Here is a 21,603-nt window from a genome sequence, read left to right on the forward strand (position 1 = left end):
AGTCTTTATATCACCACTAGGGGGCAGGTGGATTCAGGCCGTTACCTTCGAGGTTCCAGAACCGGAACCCAAGCCTCGGCCCCTGGATCTTAGGCCAAAACTCAGGTCACTGAATTTCTGATCTGGAAGGAACCAGGGAGGTCCCCTCCAGCACTGGCAAACTGTTCCCTAGGCCGCGTCCCCGCATAGCCAGAGCTGCTGCCTGTGTTCTGCTCCATGGCTTAGGGCATCCCTGAAAGGTTTGCTTTGAAGAGAATTTTGCTGCTCAAAAGTCGGAAAGCCTTAGACCTCACTCTATAGATATGAAAGAAAACTGAAGCCCAAAGAATTCAGGGACTGTGCCCAAGGTCACACAGCTAGCTGGCCAGGCCCCTTCCATACTCCTGCCACAATCCGAAGCTGACCCTTGACCCTAGGGTCAGGACTCTGAGTGTGGATGGGGTGAGGGAAAGGTCAGGGTGTGTCAGCTTGACCCTGGCAGGGGCCCTTCCCTGCCTGGGGCTGCCCTGAGGCGGCTCTGCCTTGGTGGACCGCGCTGGGGCAGGGGCGAGGGAGTGGACTCTGGGCGGGTTTGTACAGACCTGCTCTGCAAAGAGAGGCCAGCCTAGGGAGGCTGGGGCTTCCTCTGTCCAAAAGGTAATTAATGAGGAGCAGCCTGGGCAGCCAGCCCTCATTGCAGCCCCGCAATGCAGGCTTCGCAGACAGCCCCACCAGGAGAGCGTGGGAAACCTTTGTCATGCAGATCCTGCTGCCTGTTTGTTTGCCACCCTGGGATTTTTCTTTCGTGTTATATATGGCTGACCCTGTGGCTAAGCAGTAAAAAAAGCAAAAGAAAAAGAAAGTTATCTGACAATAGATCAATACCTAATTAAAGCCAGAGGGAAGGCATGAAAGATTTATAGTTGCCCTAGGAGGGGAGGAGGACTTGGGAGTCCTCAGTTCATGACGGGTTTTTTTTTTTTTTAGAGATTACATCCCCCTTGAGACCAAGAATTGGTTGTAGGGAATCTCTTTCTTGAAGACCTCAGTGAGTAGGGGAGGCCTTGATGGAGGTGGGGGCAGGGGAGGTGGAAGAGTTTATCAGGGGGCTCTGCTGCCAGGTCCTTGGGTGCTCTGGTTGCTGGGCTGGGCCAAGCCTCCTCCTAAGTCCGTGGATCTTGCACCCCATAGAGCCTGCAGAATTTGGCTTTCTGCCTGTCCCTCCTTTCTCCAGCAGCTAATTGGCTCTTGAGCCCGCAGGCATTTTCCAGTGGTAATTTCTGCACACTCACCCAGGCCAGCCACCTCTCATCCTCTGAGCCCTGGGCTCTACCTCCTAGTTATTTTTAGTCTCCCATGTCCTTCCCTGGAAGCCAAAGCATTGATCACACTTAAATGAGACCAGAACAATAAATTTCCCCTCTTCTCTTTGCTCAGCTTCCCTCCCCAGGACAAAAGTTTGTCATCCCCCAGACCAAGCCTCGCATACCCTTCCTTTCCCCCAGAGGGTATGACATCATCTCTTTCTCTTCCCTGTGACTTTTCAAGGACATGTTTCTTCCAAAGGAGCCCCACTTGAGAGATGCTGTTGGCCTTTTGTGATTTAGCTGGGCTGGAGGAAGGGTGGAAGTAACCCTAAGTAAGCAGTTTTCTAGATGCTGTTGAACAGAGGGAGAGATGGAAGAGCGTGGAGGTTAACCTCTGGGCCAGTTTGGGGCGTGGCTGCTAGAGAGGCCAAGAGTGCGGGCTTTGGTCAAGAACACAGGTGGGTTTTGCATCAGGCAGACCCAGACAAATCCTGGTTCTAGCACTTCCTACCAGGAGACTCTGGGCTCAGTCTCCTCATCTTGGGAATGAGGCTACTGGCACCTGCCTCAGAGGGCTGTCTTGAGGGTTGAAGGGAAGAAAGTCTGTAAAATGTTTGCCTGGTATCCATGTCACCTAGGTGGCAGCTGTTTCTGCAATAACTACTGCTACTATTTTTGTTATGGTTCCAGAACCCTGACATAACACCATGTCAGGCAGAGGTTGGGTTGAGAGGCAGATAATCCAGGTAGAAGTCTGAATTTTACTTTGGGCTGGACACTTCCCTCTTTTGAGTCAAAGAATCAAATGGTTCTTTCAGCCAGAAATTAATCCTCTAAGAAATGCATTGGAGGCAGGGCTCTGTGGCTCACACCTGTAACCCCAGAACTTTGGGAGGCTGAGGCAAGAGGATTGCTTGAGTCCAGAAATTTGAGACCAGACTGGGCAACATAGTGAGACTCTGTCTCTACAAAGGAAAATACAAAAATTAGCTGGGCATTGTGGCGCACGACTGTAGTTCCAGCTACTTGGGAAGCTGAGGCAGAAGGATCACTTGAGCCCGGAGGTCAAGACTGAAGTGAGCTTACTGTGCCACTGCACTCCAGCCTGAGTGACAGAGTTAGACCCTGTCTCCAAAAAAAAAGAAAGAAAAAGAAAGGAAAGGAGCGAGGGAGGGGAAGAGGGAGAGAGGGGAGGGGAGGGGGCGGGGGGGGGGAATCTCCCAGGCAACATGGACTCAGAGGAGGAAGAGGTGGAGCCTCTTGCTCTGGAGTCTTAGCATGGAGCCTGCAGAATCCAAGGCCTGAGGCTGGGGTGGGTGAGCCGAGTCCCGCATTCCTGAGAATTCTCGTTGTCTTTCTGTACTAGGGTCCTTGGCGGTATCTGTGGCTGACATGACCGCTCCAGTTGTGGGCTCTTCTGGAGGGGTGTATGCTCTCGTCTCTGCCCATCTGGCCAACATCGTCATGGTGAGCACCTCCCATTCTCAGCGTGTCTTTCTGGCCCTGTCCTCTGCCATCACTGGGCCTGAGTATTAATCCACTGGAGCTGGCTCACCAACAGCCAGGCAGGCCTGACCTGGAGCAGAGTTCTCACACGCTCCTCAGCCTCTGCAGGCCCATTTCAAATGGGTGCCTTCTGAATGTGATTCCTGTTTTCTCCAGTCATGGCTTGGCCTAGGACCGTGCCCATCTCCTTCTTCTGCCTCTTTCCCATTCACTGACGTTAAAGAGTTAACATTTGGCCACTAGCGTATATGGCCATTGTTTGCTTATTTATCATAGATTGTTAAAAGGGCCTTAGAGATTATCTTATCAAAATTCAAAAGGTTAAGTGACTTGTCCAAAGTCACAGTTAAGTTTGTGGCAAAATGAGGGCTTGAACCCATATCTCCTGACAACCATTCAAGAGTTGTTTCCTGGCCAGGCGCGGTGGCTCACGCCTATAATCCCAGCATTTTGGACGGCCGAGGCAGGCGGATCACAAGGTCAAGAGATGGAGACCATCCTGGCCAACATGGTGAAACCCCGTCTCTACTAAAAAAATACAAAAATTAGCTTGGCGTGGTGGCATGCTCCTGTAGTCCCAGTTACTTGGGAGGCCCAGGCAAGAGAATTGTTTGAACCTGGGAGGCAGAGGTTGCAGTGAGCCGAGATCGCGCCAACGCACTCCAGCCTGGCGACAGAGTGAGACTCCATCTCAAAAAAAAAAAAAAAAGAGTTGTTCCCCTATCCCAGCCTGTCATGGGAGGAGGGCAGCACTCCATTTCTCATCCTCTGCCTTTTCCTGGAAGGTAGTACAGTGTGATAGTGAAGGACATGGGCTGTGGAGCCAGTCAGCCTAGGTCTAAATCCCTGCTACACTCTGGGCAAATTACTTAACGACTTTGCACCTCACTTTCTACATCTGTGAAATGGAATGGGAGCTGGGCACAGTGGCTCAGGACTGTAATCCCAGCAGTTTGAGAGGCTGAGGTGGGCAGATTGCATTGAGCTCAGGAGTTTAAGACCAGCCCAGGCAACATGGTGAAACTCCATCTCTATAAAAAATACAAAAATTAGCCAGGCGCGATGGTGCATGCCTATAGTTCCAGCTACTCCAGAGGCTGTGGCTGGGGAATCGGTTGAGCCTGGGAAGTGGAGGTTACAGTGAGCAGAGATTGCACCACTGCATACCAGCCTGGGCAACAGAGTGAGACCCTATCTCAATTTTAAAAAAAAAGGAAGAAAAGAAATGGAATGATATACAGTAAATGAGATAAAGTTCAAATAACCACCTATATAAATGTAAAATTAATTTCCTTCTCCTGACAGAAGAGGCCAGAATGGGCTCAGACTAGACAAAGCCTTGAAGGCCAAAAATTGGGATCTGATAGTCTTAGAGGATGTCAAAGTCCTTTTTTTGGAGGCAGTCTGAAGTCTGAAGGCTGATGGAGGAGTCAGTGGCTAACCCTGCCAACCCCTCTGCTGGCCTGGGAGCCTCCAGGTCTTGGTTGTCTGTTTCCCCAGTACCTGGCTTACAGCTGGGAGCATGGTAGATGGTGCCCGCTACATTTTAGTGAATGAAGGAAGGAAGGAACAATGTCCAGAAAAGGCATAGCTTTTCTTTGGGGTCCTCCTGTTCTCACCCACTCCTCCATCAGTGTCTTCGCCCACGTGGCAGATGTTTGAATGCTCAGTGATCGCAGTGCACAGGGCTTGGAGTTCCTGAATTATCCCATGTTTTTCTTCCTTATCAATCTCACTGTCACCCACCCTGCTCCCAACCCTGTCCCTTTTGTTCTCATCAAAATGCCCATTGTACATTGAGCAAGAGAAGAGAGAGCACAAGAGGGAGGGGAAAAGAAAGGAAGAGAGGGGGAGAGAGAGACACTGAGTACCTGCCTACACTTGCTACTGGCCTGAATTTGGCACCTTCAGGTGAGTGCTCAGAGAGAGGCTGCGGGTGTTGGGAAACGTGGAACGGTGAGCCTCTCAGTGTGTGTGCAGGTGTGTTTGCACATGCACACAGCTCAGTTTGTTGAAAACCCGAGCGTATGGGCTGCCTCCCATGGCCCTTTTAAATGGGTCATTCTGTATCAGTGCCACATCTTTCCCCAGACACAGCTTTTCCTCTGAATTCTGCCTCCTCCACTCCCCCCTCCCCCTGCCCCAATTCCTTTCAGTAGGGGAAGGAAATGCTAACCTCCTCCCTCCCATTCCGCCCAAGACTTGTATGTGTGTAGGGGTGATGAACAAGCTCAACTGAAAGAGAACACAGGGAGGAAGACACAGGCTGGAGTTCATAACGATGCCCTGTTCCCACCCTCTTCCCCACCTCATGGGAAACAGCCCTGATGGCCCAGAAGTTCCCATGGTGAAGTCAGACCACCCATGGACCATGGAGTAGGGCATGGGGGTCGAGAGAGGTGTGAGAGCAGTTTTGTTCCAGTTGACGCTTCTGTCTGGCAAGTAGCCCGTGGCCTGCGGCTGTGGAGACCGGCAGCCCCATCTGAGCCCAATGCCTTCCAGAAGCAAATGGCTTTCCCTAGCCAACTGGGAGCTGTGCAGTCCCCAAAGCATGACACATGGGGAGCCCTTCTCTAGGAAGTTGTATGGGCTGGGCGCACTGGCTCACACCTGTAATCCCAGCACTTTGGGAGGTCAACACAGGCAGATCGCTTGAGCCCAGGAGTTCAAGACCAACCTGGGCAACATCTCTACCCATCTCTACCAAAACTACAAAAAATCATCCTGGTGTGGTGTCATGCACCTGTGGTTCCAGCTACTCTGGAGGCTGGCTGAGATCACCTGAGCCAGAGAGGCAGAGGGCCGTGAGCTGAGATTGCGTCTCTGCATTCCAGCCAGGGCAACAGAGTGAAACCCTGTCTCGAAAGAAAGAAAGAAAGTTATGTGGTGGTTATTGACGATGAAAGAAAACTCATTGTCTCATTAACAAGGTTGATTTCTCTTGGTCAAGAGGCTACCTTTACTCTAACTAGTTCAGTGCCAAGCAGTTCAGAGATGCGTTGGGTCGACCCGTATGAAGTTGCCCCTTCTGGCCGGGTGCGGTGGCACAAGCCTGTAATCCCAGCACTTTGGGAGGCCAAGGTGGATGGATCACAAGGTCAGGAGTTCGAGACCAGCCTGACCAACATGGTGAAACCCCGTCTCTACTAAAAACACCAAAATTAGCTGGGCATGGTGGTGCACGCCTGTAATCCCTGCTACTCAGGAGGCTGAGGCAGTAGAATCACTTGAACCCAGGAGGCAGAGGTTGCAGTGAGCTGAGGTCACACCATTGCACTCCAGCCTGTGCAACAGAGGGAGACCCTGTCTCAAAAAAAAAAAAAAAAAAAAAAAAAAAAAAAATTGCCCTTTCTATGGGCCATCAGCATTTGAATAGTGGCAATTTCATGTGGTTCTACCTAATAGATATACTATTGTTTTCAGCTTCAAAAGGAAGATTTGAAGTGTGTGTGTGTGTGTGTGTGTGTGTGTTATACACAGTAAAGTACCTCATCAGAACTAAAAGAAAAAGCATAGATTTGAGAGAAAATCCACATTTGAGTACCAGTGTCACCATCTTAATAGCTATGAGTCTATTACTCAACTTCTTGGAGCCTCAGTTGTCTCATCTGTAATCCCATCTTCACAAAACGATTGTTTGGGAGATGAGAAAATGGACAAAATATTTCAACAAAAGATCTGGAATGTGAAAAGCCCTATAATCAAGACTTCTTTTTTTTTTTTGAGACAGGATTTCGCTCTGTCGCCCAGGCTGGAGTACAGTGGCACGATCTCAGCTCACTGCAACCACCACCTCCCGGGTTCAAGTGATCCTCCTGCCTCAGCCCCCAAGTACCTGGGACCACGGGCTCGTGCCACCATGCCTAGCTAATTTTTTTTTAAATTTTTTTGTAGAGACAGTTTCACCATGTTGCCCAGGCTGATCGTAAACTCCTGAACTCAAGCGATCCACCTGCCTCTGCCTCCCACAATGCTGGGATTACAAGCGTGAGCCACCATGCCCCACCAAGACTTCTTATTTTAAACACTAGAAAGATACAGACACACCTAATTGAATACTTTATTAATTGCCTCCTGCTGGCCAGAATTCCATTTTTTAATCTACAAGATATTTACTTACACTTTGCTCTGTATGATTGATGTTTTCCCAAAATATTTGAGATCTGAATTTTCACAAACTGAACCATATTGTCAAAGCACAAGTGAAGATGGTTGCCTAAAAGACACTAAAGATTTGTTATAAGCTTTACTTTATTGGCCCGGCGCAGTGGCTCATGCTTATAATCCCAGCACTTTGTGAGGCCGAGGCGGGCAGATCACGAGGTCAGGAGTTCGAGACCATCTTGGCTAATATGGTGAAACCCCATATCTACTACAAAATACAAAAAAAATGTTTGGGTGCAGTGGCTCACGCCTGTAATACCAGCACTTTGGGAGGCTGAGGCAGGCGGATCACAAGGTCAGGAGTTTGAGACCAGCCTGGCCAATATGGTGAAACCACATCTCAACTAAAAATACAAAAATTAGCTGGGCGTGGTGGTGGGTGCCTGTAGTCCCAGCTACTCAAGAGGCTGAGACAGAAGAATCGCTTGAACTTGGGTGGCGGAGGTTGCAGTGAGCCAAGATTGCGCCGCTGCACTCCAGCCTGGGCGACAGAGTGAGACTCCGTCTAAAAGAAAAAAAGAAAATACAAAAAATTAGCTGGGCTTGGTGGTGGGCACCCGTGGTCCCAGCTACTCAGGAGGCTGAGGCAGGAGAATGGCGTGAACCTGGGAGGCAGAGCTTGCACTAAGCCAAAATTGCACCACTGCGCTCCAGCCTGGGTGACAGAGTGAGGCTCCATCTCCAAAAAAAAAAAAGTTTACTTTATTAAGGAAAAATCCTTTTGTAGGACAAAGAATCACTCCCTAATTTATCTGTGTCATGCTCTCACATTCCCTGTGTTGGGTTTTCTTGAAGTCATTTCACAAGAAACCGTTTCTACCAGGGATAGATGTAGAAAGCTGTGTTGGAATGGAAGCTCCCGGCCTGGCTTTCAGCCTCTGCACTCTTAACTGGTTGGGTGAGCAAGAAACACCTGGTCAATAAACCAGCCCGCCTGAATCCTCAGTTTCTTCTTCCCTAAAGTGTGCGGCAGAGGGATGGACTGGATCAGTTTGGCAAGCTCCAGGGCTTTCAGGGGCCGGGCAGGTGTTGTAAACCCATAAAGCGTGCCTGGGAGGTGCTGTGGCAAAACTGGAGTCATTCAGATTCAGAATTTTTCAAGCCGCTCTGCAGGGCAAACTCCCCGTCTTTGTCTCAGGTCAAGATACTGCCACACATTTAGATGATGCCTACTGTGTGCCAGGCAGTGGTCTTAGTACTTTACATATATTAATTTATTTCATTCTCACAACCACCCGATGAGGTGGGTAACTGAGGTAAGGTGCTGTTGTTACCTCAAATTCACAAATGAAAACAATAGAGAAAAAGGAATTCTGAGCCACCCCACCAATGACCAACCAGGCCAAGCATAAGGATGGTGCGTTTAACATCTATCCCAGATAGGGCCCAGGAGGGGCATGGAGGCAGGAGACCTCAGATAAAGGAGAGAGCCATCCACACGTTCTAACTTACTTTGCCTGATATTATCACTCAGGACACAGTGAAAAAGACACTGTCTTCAGATAAGATGTTCACTCAGGCCAGGCTCAGTGGCTCACGCCTACAATCCTAGCACTTTGGGAGGCTGAGGCAGGTGAATTGTTTGAGCCCAGGAGTTCTGGACCAGCCTGGGCAACATAGGGAGACCCCGTCTCTACAAAAAAAAATTTAAAAATTAGCCGGGTGTGGTAGAGTGTGCCTATGGTCCCAGCTAGTTGGGAGGCTGAAGTGGGAGGATCACTTAAGCCTGGGAAGTCAAGGCTGCAGTGAGCCGTGATCATGCCACTTCACTCCAGCCTGGGCAATAGAGTGAGACTCTGTCTCAAAAGAAAAAAAAAAAAAAGAAAAATAATAAGATATTTACTCAAAGGGGGCTGAGCACAATGGCTCATGCCTGTAATCCCAGCGCTTTGTGTTTTGTTGTTGTTTTGAGACAGAATCTCACCCTTCACCCAGGCTGGAGTGCAGTGGCGCAGTCTCAGCTCACTGCAGCCTCCACCTCCCAGGTTCAAGCAATTCTTGTGCCTCCAGAGTAGCTGGGGTTACAGGCATGTACCACCACACCCAGGTAATTTTTTTGTGTGTTTAGTAGAGATGGGGTTTCACTATGTTTGCCAGGCTGGTCTTGAGCTCCTGACCTCAAGTGATCCGCCTCCCTCAGCTTGCCAAAGTGCTGGGATTACAGGCCTGAGCCACCACACCTGACCTGTTGTTTTTGAGAAAGGGTCTCACTCTGTTGCCCAGGCTGGAGTGCGCTGGTGCAATTTCAGCTCACTGCATCCTCCACCTCCTGGGCTCAAGCAATCATCCCACCTCAGCCTCCTGAGTAGCTGGCACTACAGGTGCACACCACCATGCCCAGCTAATTTTTGTTGTTGTCCCAGATTTATTGAAAATAATATAGCACTGCAGAAAAAATTCAAACAGGTCCCCAAGGCGTTTTGAAATTCATCCCAACTGTAGGGCTGAGTGACCTGCAGGTTGGACAGACTGCCGAAGTCCAAAAGCTTCAGCATTTCCTTAGTGTCAGGATCTACTTCAATTATCCCCTGATCCAGGGCTGAGACCTCAGGAACGTAATTGTCTCTCCTTTCTCTCTCCTCCTCCTGCAGTTTGATGGAGACACCTCTTACAGGGCCTCTCTGAATCCGCTTCATCAGATGCGTGACATAGCCTGCTATCTTGTTGCGGAGCTTCTTGCTGGGGATAATGGCGATCTGCTCGCACATGCGCTTGTTCGTGTGGAAGTCGTTGCCCAGGCGCGTGTAGTACTTCTCTATGATGACCCGGGCCGCCTTCTTCACAGTTTTGGTGCGAACGCGGCCCATGTTGGCGGGTCCTTGGTAAAAGAGCACCCAGCTAATTTTTTATAGAGGCAGAGTTTCGCCATGTTGCCCATGCTGGTCTCAAACTCTCAGGCTCAAGCAGTCCTCCTGCCTTGGCCTCCCAAAGTGCTGGGATTACAGACGTGAGCACCTGGCCTATAATCCCAGCACTTTGGGAGACCGAGGCTGGAGGACCACTTGAGGCCAGGAGTTCGAGACCAACCTGACAACATAGTGAAGTTCCATATCTACAAAAAATAAAAAATTTAGCTAGATATGGTGGCACATGCCCATAATCCTGGCTACCTGGGAAGCTGGGGTGGGAGGATTACTTGAGCCCAGGAGTTTGAGGCTGCAGTGAGCTATGGTTGCATTGCTGCATTCCAGCCTGGTTGACAGAGTGAAGCCCTGTCTCTTAAAAAGAAAAAGTCTTCTGTACTTTTGCTTTTAATTGTGATAAATGTACATACCATAAAATGTACCATCTTAAAGTATACAGTTACATTTTAAATGTACAGTTCAGTGGCATTAAGTACATTCATACATTCACATTGTTGTACAATCATCGCCATCTGTCTCCAGAACTCTTCATCTTGCAAAACTGAAACCTGTACCCACTAAACAATGACTCCCCACCCCCTCCTCCCTCCAGCCCCTGGAAACCACCATTCTACTTTCTGTCTCCGTGAAATTTAATTACTCTATACTTAAGTGGAATCATACAGTATTTAGCTTTCTGTGACTGCCTTATTTCACTTAGCATGAGGTCCTCCAGGTTTATTCGTGCTGTAACATGGGTCAGAATTCCCTCCCCCCCCCCCTTTTTTTTTTTGAGATGGAGTCTAGCTCTGTCACCCCAGGCTGGAGTGCAGTGGTGCGATCTCGGCTCACTGCAAGCTGCGCCTCCTGGGTTCACGCCATTCTCCTGTCTCAGACTCCTAAGTAGCTGGGACTACAGGCGCCCACCACCACGCCCAGCTAATTTTTTGTATTTTTAGTAGAGAAGGGATTTCACCGTGTTAGCCAGGATGGTCTCGATCGCCTGACCTCGTAATCTGCCTGTCTCGGCCTCTCAAAGTGCTGAGAGTGAGCCACCGCCTTTTGAAGGCTGAATTGTATTCCATTGTATGTATATATCAGCAGGTGACAATGTTATCCTGCCATCTGCTTCATAGCTTAGAACATGTCAACAAGTGAAGATTAGACTTTCCACGTAAAAAGGGAAGGCAGGTGGCTCACCTCACCCTCTGTGAAGATGGGGTTGCTGGTCAGTGAGGAAGAGTGGGGGAAGGGAGGAGGTGGAAAGAAACCAAATATATAGACATATGTATGTATATTTCATTTATCCATCCATCCATCCATGGACACTGGGGTGGCTTCCACGTCTTGCCTATGGTGAATAATGCTGCTATGTACATGGGTATCACTTATTATTATTATTATTACTTTTTTTGAGACAGAGTCTGGCTCAAGTGATCCACCTGCCTCGGCCTCCCAAAGTGCTGGGATTACAGGCATGAGCCACCGCGCCCAGCCGGGTATCACTTTTAAGGGAGAATTGAAACCCATGGAGGGGACATTATAGGGAAGGAAAGCCTGGCAAACAATAGCAGGCAGAACTGTTAGGGGTGAGAGCCCTTCCCAGGGCTCCCAAGGAGGCAGGGAGCGCCCCCTCACGTGGGCTGGAGGGCCATCTTGTTGGCTGCTTGGCAGTGGGTGTCCACCTTTGGGAAGAGATGTCCCATTAGATGAGTCCCAAGTTTCCTCCCATCCTAGGGTTTCAGCTTGGAGGGAGGCTGCGGTGCCCACCATCCACTAACTGAGCCAGCTCAGATTGGGTCGCTAGATCCAGGGGAGGGCACCGACTCCTGTTTTGTTCCTTGTCTCCTGGCAAGGCTCCTCTGTGGGCAGACACCAGCAGATGACAACGATATCCTGCCATCTGCTTCCTAGCACAGAATATGTCGGCAAGCGAAGATAGGCTTTCCACCTAAAGCGGGACCGCGGGTGGCCCACACTTCACTTTCTGTGAAGAAGGGGTTGCCGGTCAGTGAGGAAGGATGGGGAGAAGGGAGGAGGTGAGCGAGAACTGAAGGCTATGAGGATTTCCCCCTCTTTGGCATCTGCTGTGTGTCCTGCTTGCTTGACTGAAGCTTTCATAGATGTTGTTGTCCGTGCCAGTGTTCAGGGCCTCTGTAAAGTTACACGGATGTTCCTGCAACCTCACAGAAGCGCCAGACATGTCCCCGAGCTGGGCCTGGGCCAGGCAGCAAAGGCAGATTGGGTGGTGGGAGGGAACCAAAGTCCCCTGGTTGTGCCCTCCTTCCCTGGGGCTTATGTGTTCCAGGAAGATTCCGGGCTTATTTCTGTGCACGTGCACCTCTGTATAAATGGAATAGTGCTTTGAATGCACAGCAGGGTTCTCAAAGGAACCCTGTGGTGAAGTCTTTTGTAAAGTGAAAAGTCCTTTTGTAAAGTGAATAATTGTACTGTTTATCTGCTTTGGAGGTTCCAAGTTTTCCGAGATTCTCAGGGGAGAGAGGGAGTTGTTTGAAGGCCACCTAGGCCACCCCCTCTCCAGCACCTGATTCGCCTCTGGAGCATCCTTTCCGAGTGACATGAAATCCCCGATGGTGGGAAACTCATGACCCCTGCAAGATGGACCATTCTATCTCTGGAGAGCTCTGCTTACTAGAAATGGAAACTTACTCTGAGCTAAAAAGTCTCTCTCTGAAGTTTTCATCCATTGCATCTTCTGCTTGCAGGTTACACTGAATCGAATGTGCCCTTTCCTTGTGTTGACTCATTCGATATTTGACAACAATGAACTTGACCCCTGAGTCTCCTCTTGTTTGAGCTAAAAGATCCTGGCTTCCCCATTCATTCCTCATCTGCAGGATGTTGAGCTCTTTTATCATCCTGGTGTTTCTGCTTTGACTTTGCTTGGTTGGCTGTCCTGCATCTTTTGCAACCATGGAGCCCAGCAATGAATGCAGCTCTGAGATGTTCCCTGTCCATGTTGAGGAGACAGGGCCTCTCCTCTTCCTAGATCTGGAGTCCCTTCCTCTGTTAGTCCAGCTCAAGAGCTTTTATGACAGGAGTAAACTTGCTGTTGCCTAAATCTCAAAGCCATGTGGTGTGTTCTGCTACTAAGCCACAGCCCTCTCTCTCTTTCAGTACTTCATGGAGATCCTTATTTTAATGTCAGGTTTTCTTAAGCAAGACACACTGGCAGAAGAGTGGTCTAATCTGGAACTGACTGAACTCTCTCCTTTTTCCCTAGAACTGGTCAGGAATGAAGTGCCAGTTCAAGCTGCTGCGGATGGCTGTGGCCCTTATCTGTAGTAAGTACCGATGGGACAGCTAGGGGATGAAAGCCTGGCTCCAGGCCCTGGGGTTCAAAGATGGCACAGTCCCTGCCCTTCACGGGCTTGTGGTCAAGAAAAAAAAAGTGGGACATGTCAATGATGTGTGAAAGAGTAGGGCTATTGTGAGAGCTGTCTGTCCTGCTGTGCTGCTTCGTAACCATTCATCTTTTATTTATTTACCTATTTTTAAAAATTAAATTTTCGTCTGTTCTTTGAGACAGGATGTCTCCCTCTGTCATCCAGGCAGTAGTGCAGCGGCACAGTCATATCTCACTGCAGCATTAGACTCCTGCCTGGGCTCCAATGATCCTCCCTCTTCAGCCTCCCAAATAGCTGGGACTACACATGTGTGAAAATTTTTGCAGAGATGGGGGTCTTGCCATGTTGCCCAGGCTGGTGTTGAACTCTTGGACTCAAGCAATCCTCCCGCCTTGGCCTCTCAGGTTGCTGGGATTACAAGTGTGAGTCACCATGCCCGGCCTTTATTTTTTTGGAGACAGAGCCTCCCTCTGTCGCCCAGGCTAGAGTGCAGTGACATGATCTCAGCTCACTGCAACCTCCACCTCCCAGGTTCAAGCGATTCTCTTGTCTCAGCCCCCCAAGTAGCTGGGATTGCAGGCATGTGCCACTATGCCCAGCTACTTTTTTGTATTTTTTGTAAAAAAGGGGTTTCACCATGTTGGCCAGGCTGGTCTCAAACTCCTGACCTCAGGTGATCTGCCTGCCTTGGCCTCCCAAAGTGCTGGGATTATAGGCGTGAGCCACCACACCTGGCCCCAGCCTATTTTTTCATCTTTTTATTGACATATAATATGCAAACAGAAAAGTGCTTAAGGACCAGCACCCAGATCAAGACAAATAACTTCCTAACATTTTGGTCATGAAACTGATCCTTTGAGATCCCTTGTTGAAAGCCCTAGGCCCTGTCACCAGAAAAATACATACATGTGCACTCATGTGCATACACACGTATATCAAAAGCTGCAGTTTTAGCAGGTTCACAAACTGTGACTAGTCCAAGAACCCCCTAGGAACAAGATATCTTCAGGGCCCTAGTTGGGAGAGCTCAGTTCTACCTGCAGAAGTCATCCTGAGTGTTAACGGCAAGCAGGTGTCCACCAAGTAAACACGGTGCAAGAGGACATTTCAGGCAAAGCTGCAGCCTGAACTAACACATAGATGGGCGAAGGGTCATGGCCAGCGAGTTGGTTAGCAAAACCAAAGAATTAGTTTTGGGACTGTGTGTGATTTTGATCAGCGATAAAGTTAGTGAAATAGTAGGAGTCAGACCATTAAGGGCTTTAAATGCTAAGAAAAGAAAATGTACTTCACCTTGCATTCCCTGGGATCCCACTGGAGGGCTTTCAACAAGAGAGTTATTGATGGATAATCAGAGTTTTAGAAAACCAGTCAGGCTGCAGTGTGGAGAACAGATTGTGGGGACAAGCGGGATAAGACCAGAAGCCAAAGGACTCTTTCTGAGATCGAAAGAAATGAGTCTGAACAGAAGCAATGGAAGAAGGGACTGGGCAGTGTGGCTGACACCTGAAATCCCAGCACTTTGGGAGGTCAAGGTGGGAGGATCGCTTGAGCCCAGGAGTTCAAGACCAGCCTTGGCAATATAGCAAGACCCTGTCTCTACAAAAACAATACAAAAAAATTAGCCTGGCATGGTGGCTTGCACCTGTAGTCCTAGTTACTTAGATTGAGGCAGGAAAATCTCTTGAGCCTAGGAGTTTAAGACCAGCCTGGGCAACAGAGCAAGACCCTGTCTCTACAAAAAAAAAAAAATTAAAAATTAGCCAGGCATGGTGGCTTGTGCCTATAGTCCTAGCCCAGGAGCCTGAGGTAGCAGTGAGCTATGATCATGCCACTGCACTTCAGCCTGTGTGACAGAGTGAGACCCTGCCTTAAAAAAAAAAAAAAGAAAAGAAAAGGCCGGGCACAGTGGCTCACACTTGTAATCCCAGCACTTTGGGAGGCCGAAGCGAGTAGATCACCTGAGGTCAGGAGTTCGAGACCAGCCTGACCAACATGATGAAACCCTGTCTCTACTAAAAATACAAAAATTAGCCGGGTGTGGTGGCGTGCGCCTGTAATCCCAGCTGCTCAGGAGGCTGAGGCAGGAGAATCCCTTGAACCTGGGAGGCGGAGGTTGCAGTGAACCGAGATCGTACTACTGTACTCCAGCCTTGGCGACAGACCGAGACTTTGTCTCAAAAAAAAAAAAAAAAAAAAAAAAAGAGCAAAGCAATGAGGGCAGAAGAGGGAGTGAACGCATTTTCTCATCCAGTCCTCCAAACCCGCCTAAAAAGGGCATTATTATTAGCTTAATTTATAGGTAGAAACTCCAGGATCAGAGAGTTAGGTTCCTTGGCCAAGATCACCCAGCTAAGAAATGATAGAGCCAGAATTCAAGGCCAGCCTGTGCCATTTCAAATGCCCCACATGTTAGCCAAGCTAAACAGTGAGCACCTGGGCTTTCTCTGGGTCAGCCACTTGCTGTGTAGGTAAGAGGGAGACTGAGTCCGAGCAAACCTGGGACGGAGGGTCAGGCCTGGGAGGGCTCCACTTCAATTCATGTCCACCTTCCTTGCTTCTTACCCCATGGCTTTCAGGAAATTGGGTCTGCCCCTGAGCCTCTGTTGGTCTCTCTGGATCTCAGTTTCCTGGATGGGGCTGGAGGATCTCTCATCCCAGGAAGGACCTTCCAGCCTTAAAACCTGAGGACTCCTTGAGTCAGGGCATAGGGTGCAGTGGGGTGGCAGTGGGTGTGGGATAGCTTCTGCGTCAGCTTGGGCTCTGAGTTTGTTTTTGAGGAAGGAAAGAGAAGCATGAGTCTTGTTTTTTTTAAAAAAAAAAAAATCCAACTGTAAGCATCATAAAAACTAAAATGCTATTTCGGAGTTGGAGACCATCATCTTTCAAACCTCCTTTATCAAACCCTGGACCTGGGGAGCCAAGGCTGGAAGGCTGTCCCAGGACAGGAGTTGGGGAGGGGAGGGCCGAGGGTCCATCCCTGGATGCGCCTTTTCTGCCATCTATCGGCCATCCTTGGAGTTGCAGGGCTCAGCCCAGAAGGCTGGGCAACCCCAAGGGAAATGAAGGTCCCTGGAGATTCTGGTACTCCTGCAGTGGTTAGGGTGGAGAGAAGTGCCCTGGCTGATTAACTGGTAGCTAAACAGGTACAAAATTCCCCCTCAAAGGGCTTTATTTCAATGTCAAATTTGCCTTGGTTTTCTCATCTGTAAAATGGGAATAAGAATACCTACCCTCAATGTTCTTTGGTAGTGGATAATGGGATGGCAGTTTCCTAGCACCCGTCCTTTCAAGAGGCTCATCCCCACTTGACTGGCTAACCCAGAAAGTTCACACGAGAAGCGTGGATTGGAGATCAGGATGAAGGCATCTTAGAATCTGTTAAGGGTCTGGGTGTGGTGGCTCATGCCTGTAATCCTGGCACTGTGGGAGGCTGAGGCAGGAGACTCACTTGAGCCCAGGAGTTCAGGCCTGGGCAACATAGTAAGACATCATCTCTACAAAGAAAAGGTTTTTTTTGTTTTTGTTTTTGTTTTTTGAGACGGAGTCTTGCTCTGTCGCCCAGGCTGGAGTGCAGTGGCGCGATCTCAGCTCACTGCAAGCTCCGCCTCCTGAATTCATGCCATTCTCCTGCCTCAGCCTCCCGAGCAGCTGGGATTACAGGTGCCCACCACACGCCCGGCTAGTTTTTTGTATTTTTTGTAGAGACGGGGTTTCACCGTGTTAGCCAGGATGGTCTCGATCTCCTGACCTCGTGATCCGCCCGACTCGGCCTCCCAAAGTGCTGGGATTACAGGCGTGAGCCACTGCGCCCGGCCAAAAAAAAGGGTTTTTTAAATTACCCAGATGTGGTGGTGGGTGCCTGTAGTCCCAGCTACTTGGGAGGCTGAGATGGGAGGATCACCTGCGCCCAGGAGGTTGAGGCTGCAGTGAGCTGTGATGGTGCCGCTGTACTCCAGCCTAGAGTGAGACCTGTGTCAACAAGAACAACAAAAAGAATCTGTTAAGGGATCAATTCATCAATTTGTTGGGGTCTGGGTTTTCTTTTCTCGTTTGTTTTTTGAGACAAGAGTCTTACTCTGTCGCCCAGGCTGGAGTGCAGTGGTGCAATCTCAGCTCACTGCAACCTCCACCTCCTGGGTTCAAGCAGTTCTGCCTCAGCCTCCCGAGTAGCTGGGGTTACGGGAGCCCACCACCACGCCCAGCTAATTTTTGTATTTTTAGTAGAGACGGGGTTTCACCATGTTGGCAAGGCTGGTCTTGAACTCCTGACCTCAGGTGATCCACCTGCCTTGGTCTCCCAAAGTGCTGGGATTACAGGTGTGAGCCACCACGCCCGGCCAAATGTCACCTCTTTAGAGAGGTCTTGCATGACTCCCCAAGCTAAAGAATTTCCCTCCTAAAACCAGGCATTGCTTTTACATCACCTGTTTCCCTCCATAGGTGTCTCTCTTCTTGAAATTATCTTATGTATGTAATTGCTTACTGGTTTATCACTAGACCCTATAAGCTCTGGGAGAACAGATTTGCCTGCCTCCTTCACTACTGTGTCCCCAGTGCAGAGAACAGTGCTTGGCCTAATAGGGAATGAATGCATGGGTGGGTGATGAAGTGAAGGCCCTCAGCCCCTGCTCAGGGCCCTCCTGTGGCGTCTCTCTGCTTCCTCCCCTTGCAGTGAGCATGGAGTTTGGGCGGGCTGTGTGGCTCCGCTTCCACCCGTCGGCCTATCCCCCGTGCCCTCACCCAAGCTTCATGGCGCACTTGGGTGGCGTGGCCGTGGGCATCACCCTGGGCGTGGTGGTCCTGAGGAACTACGAGCAGAGGCTCCAGGACCAGTCGCTGTGGTGGATTTTTGTGGCCATGTACACCGTCTTCGTGCTGTTTGCCGTCTTCTGGAACATCTTTGCCTACACCCTGCTGGACTTGAAGCTGCCGCCTCCTCCCTGAGGGCTGGAGGCCCGAGGTGGGGGAGGGGAGGGAAAAGCAGCACCCACAGGGAGCGCCTGTGAGGTTTTTTCTCATCACCAGCTCAGCTAGGCCAGGCAGGCGAGGACAGAAGACTCCGGGCTGCTGTAATGTTTGTGTTTAGACTTGGACAGACAGTGGAGACCCTTTTCTGAAAGGCACCTGGCGGAGGAGTTAATGTGGCTGCTGTCATTTTTCTAGGCTGCTCTGATGACATCGGGCCAGGGTGAAGGTCTGGGGTGGGCTGTGTGAGTGGCCCTCCCTCACCTGGGCTGGGCTTGTTCCATGGGGCCAGGGGTGCCCCCTCGCTGCTGTGGATTGAGCAGCAGCTTCTTCCTCATCCTCTACCCTCAGAGACCCTAAGAGACATGGGAAGGCCTGAGGGTTGTTGCAGCTAGGCATGGCCCCTCTCTAGCTCAGAGATAACTGCAGGCCGTGTGGTGTCTCCTCGACACCTGCTGGGTCTGGAGCTCCAGTAAAAAGAGGGCCTACTGGACATGTCAGCTGTGACCTGGCTGAAACCAGGGTGCCTTCTTGGGCTGGTTGGTGGGCACTGGGGCATGATCTGTTGTGCCTGGGTTGGGTAGAGCCAGGGACGCTGTAGGCTCTAGGCCCCCTTTTGCGCTGGGGGTACCCAGTGAGAGGGACCCAAGTAGGGGGAATAAACTTCATTCCAAGTTCCACCCTGGAGAAGACAGACCCAGGACCAACTTCAGACTTCTCCCTCCCTTTCTTCCAGGATGTTGGCATCTCACACCAGTGCCCCAGCCTCCATGTCCAGCCGTCTTTTAGGGTCGTTTTCTTTCCTTTTGCTGCCCTGACACTACTTTGTGCCTCTCTGGTTATGGAGACAGTGTTTTGATACATTCTTGCGTGTGTGTATGTGTGTGGTGTGTGTGTGTGTGTGTGTGTGTGTGTGTGTGATGGGAAAGGTAATTGAGGCAAGTCAGCGCCTGCAGAGAAGGCACGGTGGATGCAGGGGACCCATGTGAGTGTCCGTGAGAGGTGGGAGACCATGGTGTGCTGTGGTTGCTGAGTATCCTTGCTTTGACAAAGCCTACCACCTTCCTTCCCATCTCCTGTCCCTTCCACACCTGCTCCTGAGCATCACTGACTGGTGGCAGAATGGCCCTGCTGGAGGGAGAGCTCAGGCCCTCCAGGGATCCCTGGATGCTGAGGTTTGCCAGGTTCAGCTCTTGTTTTCCTCTGAGATGGCCCTCATATCCAAAAATGTTCCATCCTGTCTCCCTTAGGAGAGAAAGAGCTTTGGGGATGCAAGAGAGGCTGGGGTGGGAATGTTGAGACCATGTGTCCATTTGAATTAGGGGGACAGGAGGCTACAGGAAGAGGAATTCCAATTTAGTTGGAAAACTTTACCTCAGGAGAATTTTTGGGTGCATGGATGAGCCTGAGAGGGAGGGCAGCCGGTAACCTCGGAGGCTTGGATGCGGGAGAGAATATGGTGGTTATCAAATCCACCCCACCCCATTTCACAGGTGAGAAAACAAGATGGAGGGAATGACTCTCCTAATAGGAGCTGGTGCAGGCCCCAAATGGAGGGTATGACGTTGACCTTTGACAAAAGATGACACTGCCTTTATCGTGCTCTTGGAATTCGCAACCACTGACAGCCCAAAAGAACAAAGAATGCCAGGCCTGGGAGGAGGCAGGGGGCTGGGCGTGTCCAGAAACACGGGCAGGAGTGTGGGAATGGTCTTTCTCCAGCCTCATGCCCATCCTGGCCCTTGAGTGTAGCGGGCTCCAGGGTCAGTCAAGCCAGGCATTTGGGGTCTTGGGCCACAGTGGCTTCCCAGCCCGGTAACTACATGTAAATGGGCTCACTCACTCACTGGCAGGCGAGGTCCAGCCCTACCCCATCTTGGCCCAATGCTAAATAGATTGCCCTGGCCTTATATGTAGCTACGTAGGTCCTGCTCCCCCGCATCAGTGCCGTGCTGAGGGCTGCAGCCTGTGCCACTGTGGGCCCACGTCTTTGGCGGTGTTGTGTCAGCCTGGGGCGTCTTGTGTGTGCCCTGCCCGCCGTTCTCTGCCCTAGTGATAGAAAGATGTAGATGGAAGAGTCAGCGCATCAGAGGAGGAGGCTCTGAGGCTGTGGAGCTGGGCTCAGGGAAGACGGGGAGGATGCAAAAGGAGCCAGGACATTGCTGCCTCTGCCTGGGCTGCAGCCACACTAAGCTGAGCGATGAGGTCCTTTCCTGGAGGGATGGAGAATCCCATCCAGATCCCTGTCCTGGCCCCTGGGGCTTCTGTGGTGTGGGTGGAATGAGCAGAGTGCCACCTCTGTCTGGTATGACCTGGAGAGGAGGCTTCCTCTCTCAGGGGTGAGAAGGCATTGAACTAGAAGACTCTAGAAATCCCTCATAGAAGCACTCAGCTCCCTCGGGGACTCCAAGGGAAGCTTGTTACTGAGAAGGACAGTGGAGGCAGAATCGTGTCTCCCACCATGTTAAGTGTGTCCTCTGCTGCCAAGGACCCTCGTCTACACCTTAGACCACCAGCCCCAGCCGTTCCCTGTCAGCACACCCACCTCCACCACCTCTCCCAACCATGACTTCCAAGCAGGGCCACAGGGTGGGGTCACAGGGTCACTTCACCTGACCCAGGCCTCTCCCCAGGTCAGGAGGCAGCTGTCTGGTCAGAGGGATTCCCTTTGTGGCATCTGACTTTCTCCTCAGCAGGTCCCACCACCCTCTCGGCAGCACTTCGCCATGGCCAAGGCTGGCCGTGTCCTCCCTGCCTCCTTCCTTGTCCAAGGTGGCTGCTGGCCCAGAGAGGGTGTATAAATCTTCAGGCCAGTGGAGGTAGATTGGCCTTTTATCCACAGGATACGGAAACTGAAATCTGGGGAATCCCCAAACAGCAGCCGTAGACTCACTGGCCTTCATTAAACGGGAGAGGAATCACAGAAACTGGGGAAGGGAAAGCAGACCTTCAAATGAGAAATTTCACTTTAATGACACATTCATCATTCGTTTTTTAATTAGGAAAAGCTCCCTAATGAGGCTGTTTTGCCAGCTAATAGGACTCTCGATTTCCATGAGCACCATTCTTGCCCAGAGGATTGGAGGAGCCATTGCTCACCAAGCCGGGATCTTCCCCCAGCGTCCAATTTAATTTGCAAATACGTAATGCAGATTCCCTGGGTGCCGTGAAAGCCCTTCCTGGCATCATTCATATTGCTTCCCGTGCTGGCTGGAAAGCACGGTTCTCCTCTGCCTTAAAAACAGTGCCCAACAGTGAACTGCCCCTCCGAGGACTTGAGTAAGTGGAAAAAACAAAACACAAACTGCAATGTTTGTTTCTAAGTATTTTTGTATTGTGTACATTCTGTATATTTTTGTTGTAACATATTATTTGAGCACAGATTCCATTAAAGATTTTTTTTTTTCCAAGCCATTGGTTATTCAGGAAGTGACCTGAAGGGCTGGCATTAGGGCCTGTTTCATCTGG

General features: G+C 50.4%; 1 protein-coding gene across 4 annotated transcripts in view; it reads left to right on the top strand.

Moving 5' to 3' along the window:
* The window catches only part of RHBDL3 (rhomboid like 3), a 58,010-nt gene extending 36,463 nt beyond the window's left edge, over window positions 1-21,547 (top strand). For all 4 annotated transcript variants that reach the window (XM_025361351.1, XM_025361352.1, XM_025361353.1 and 1 more), the window contains 3 exons: window positions 2,653-2,753; window positions 13,044-13,104; window positions 17,843-21,547. In XM_025361351.1, the coding sequence (XP_025217136.1) occupies window positions 2,653-2,753; window positions 13,044-13,104; window positions 17,843-18,114 (434 nt within the window). In that variant the 3' untranslated portion in view covers window positions 18,115-21,547. The remainder of the gene's footprint in view (window positions 1-2,652; window positions 2,754-13,043; window positions 13,105-17,842) is intronic.
* Window positions 21,548-21,603: the final 56 nt, after the last annotated feature.

The sequence above is a fragment of the Theropithecus gelada genome, chromosome 16 (genome assembly GCF_003255815.1).
Source record: "Theropithecus gelada isolate Dixy chromosome 16, Tgel_1.0, whole genome shotgun sequence".
In the NCBI taxonomy this organism is placed as follows: Eukaryota; Metazoa; Chordata; class Mammalia; order Primates; family Cercopithecidae; genus Theropithecus; species Theropithecus gelada.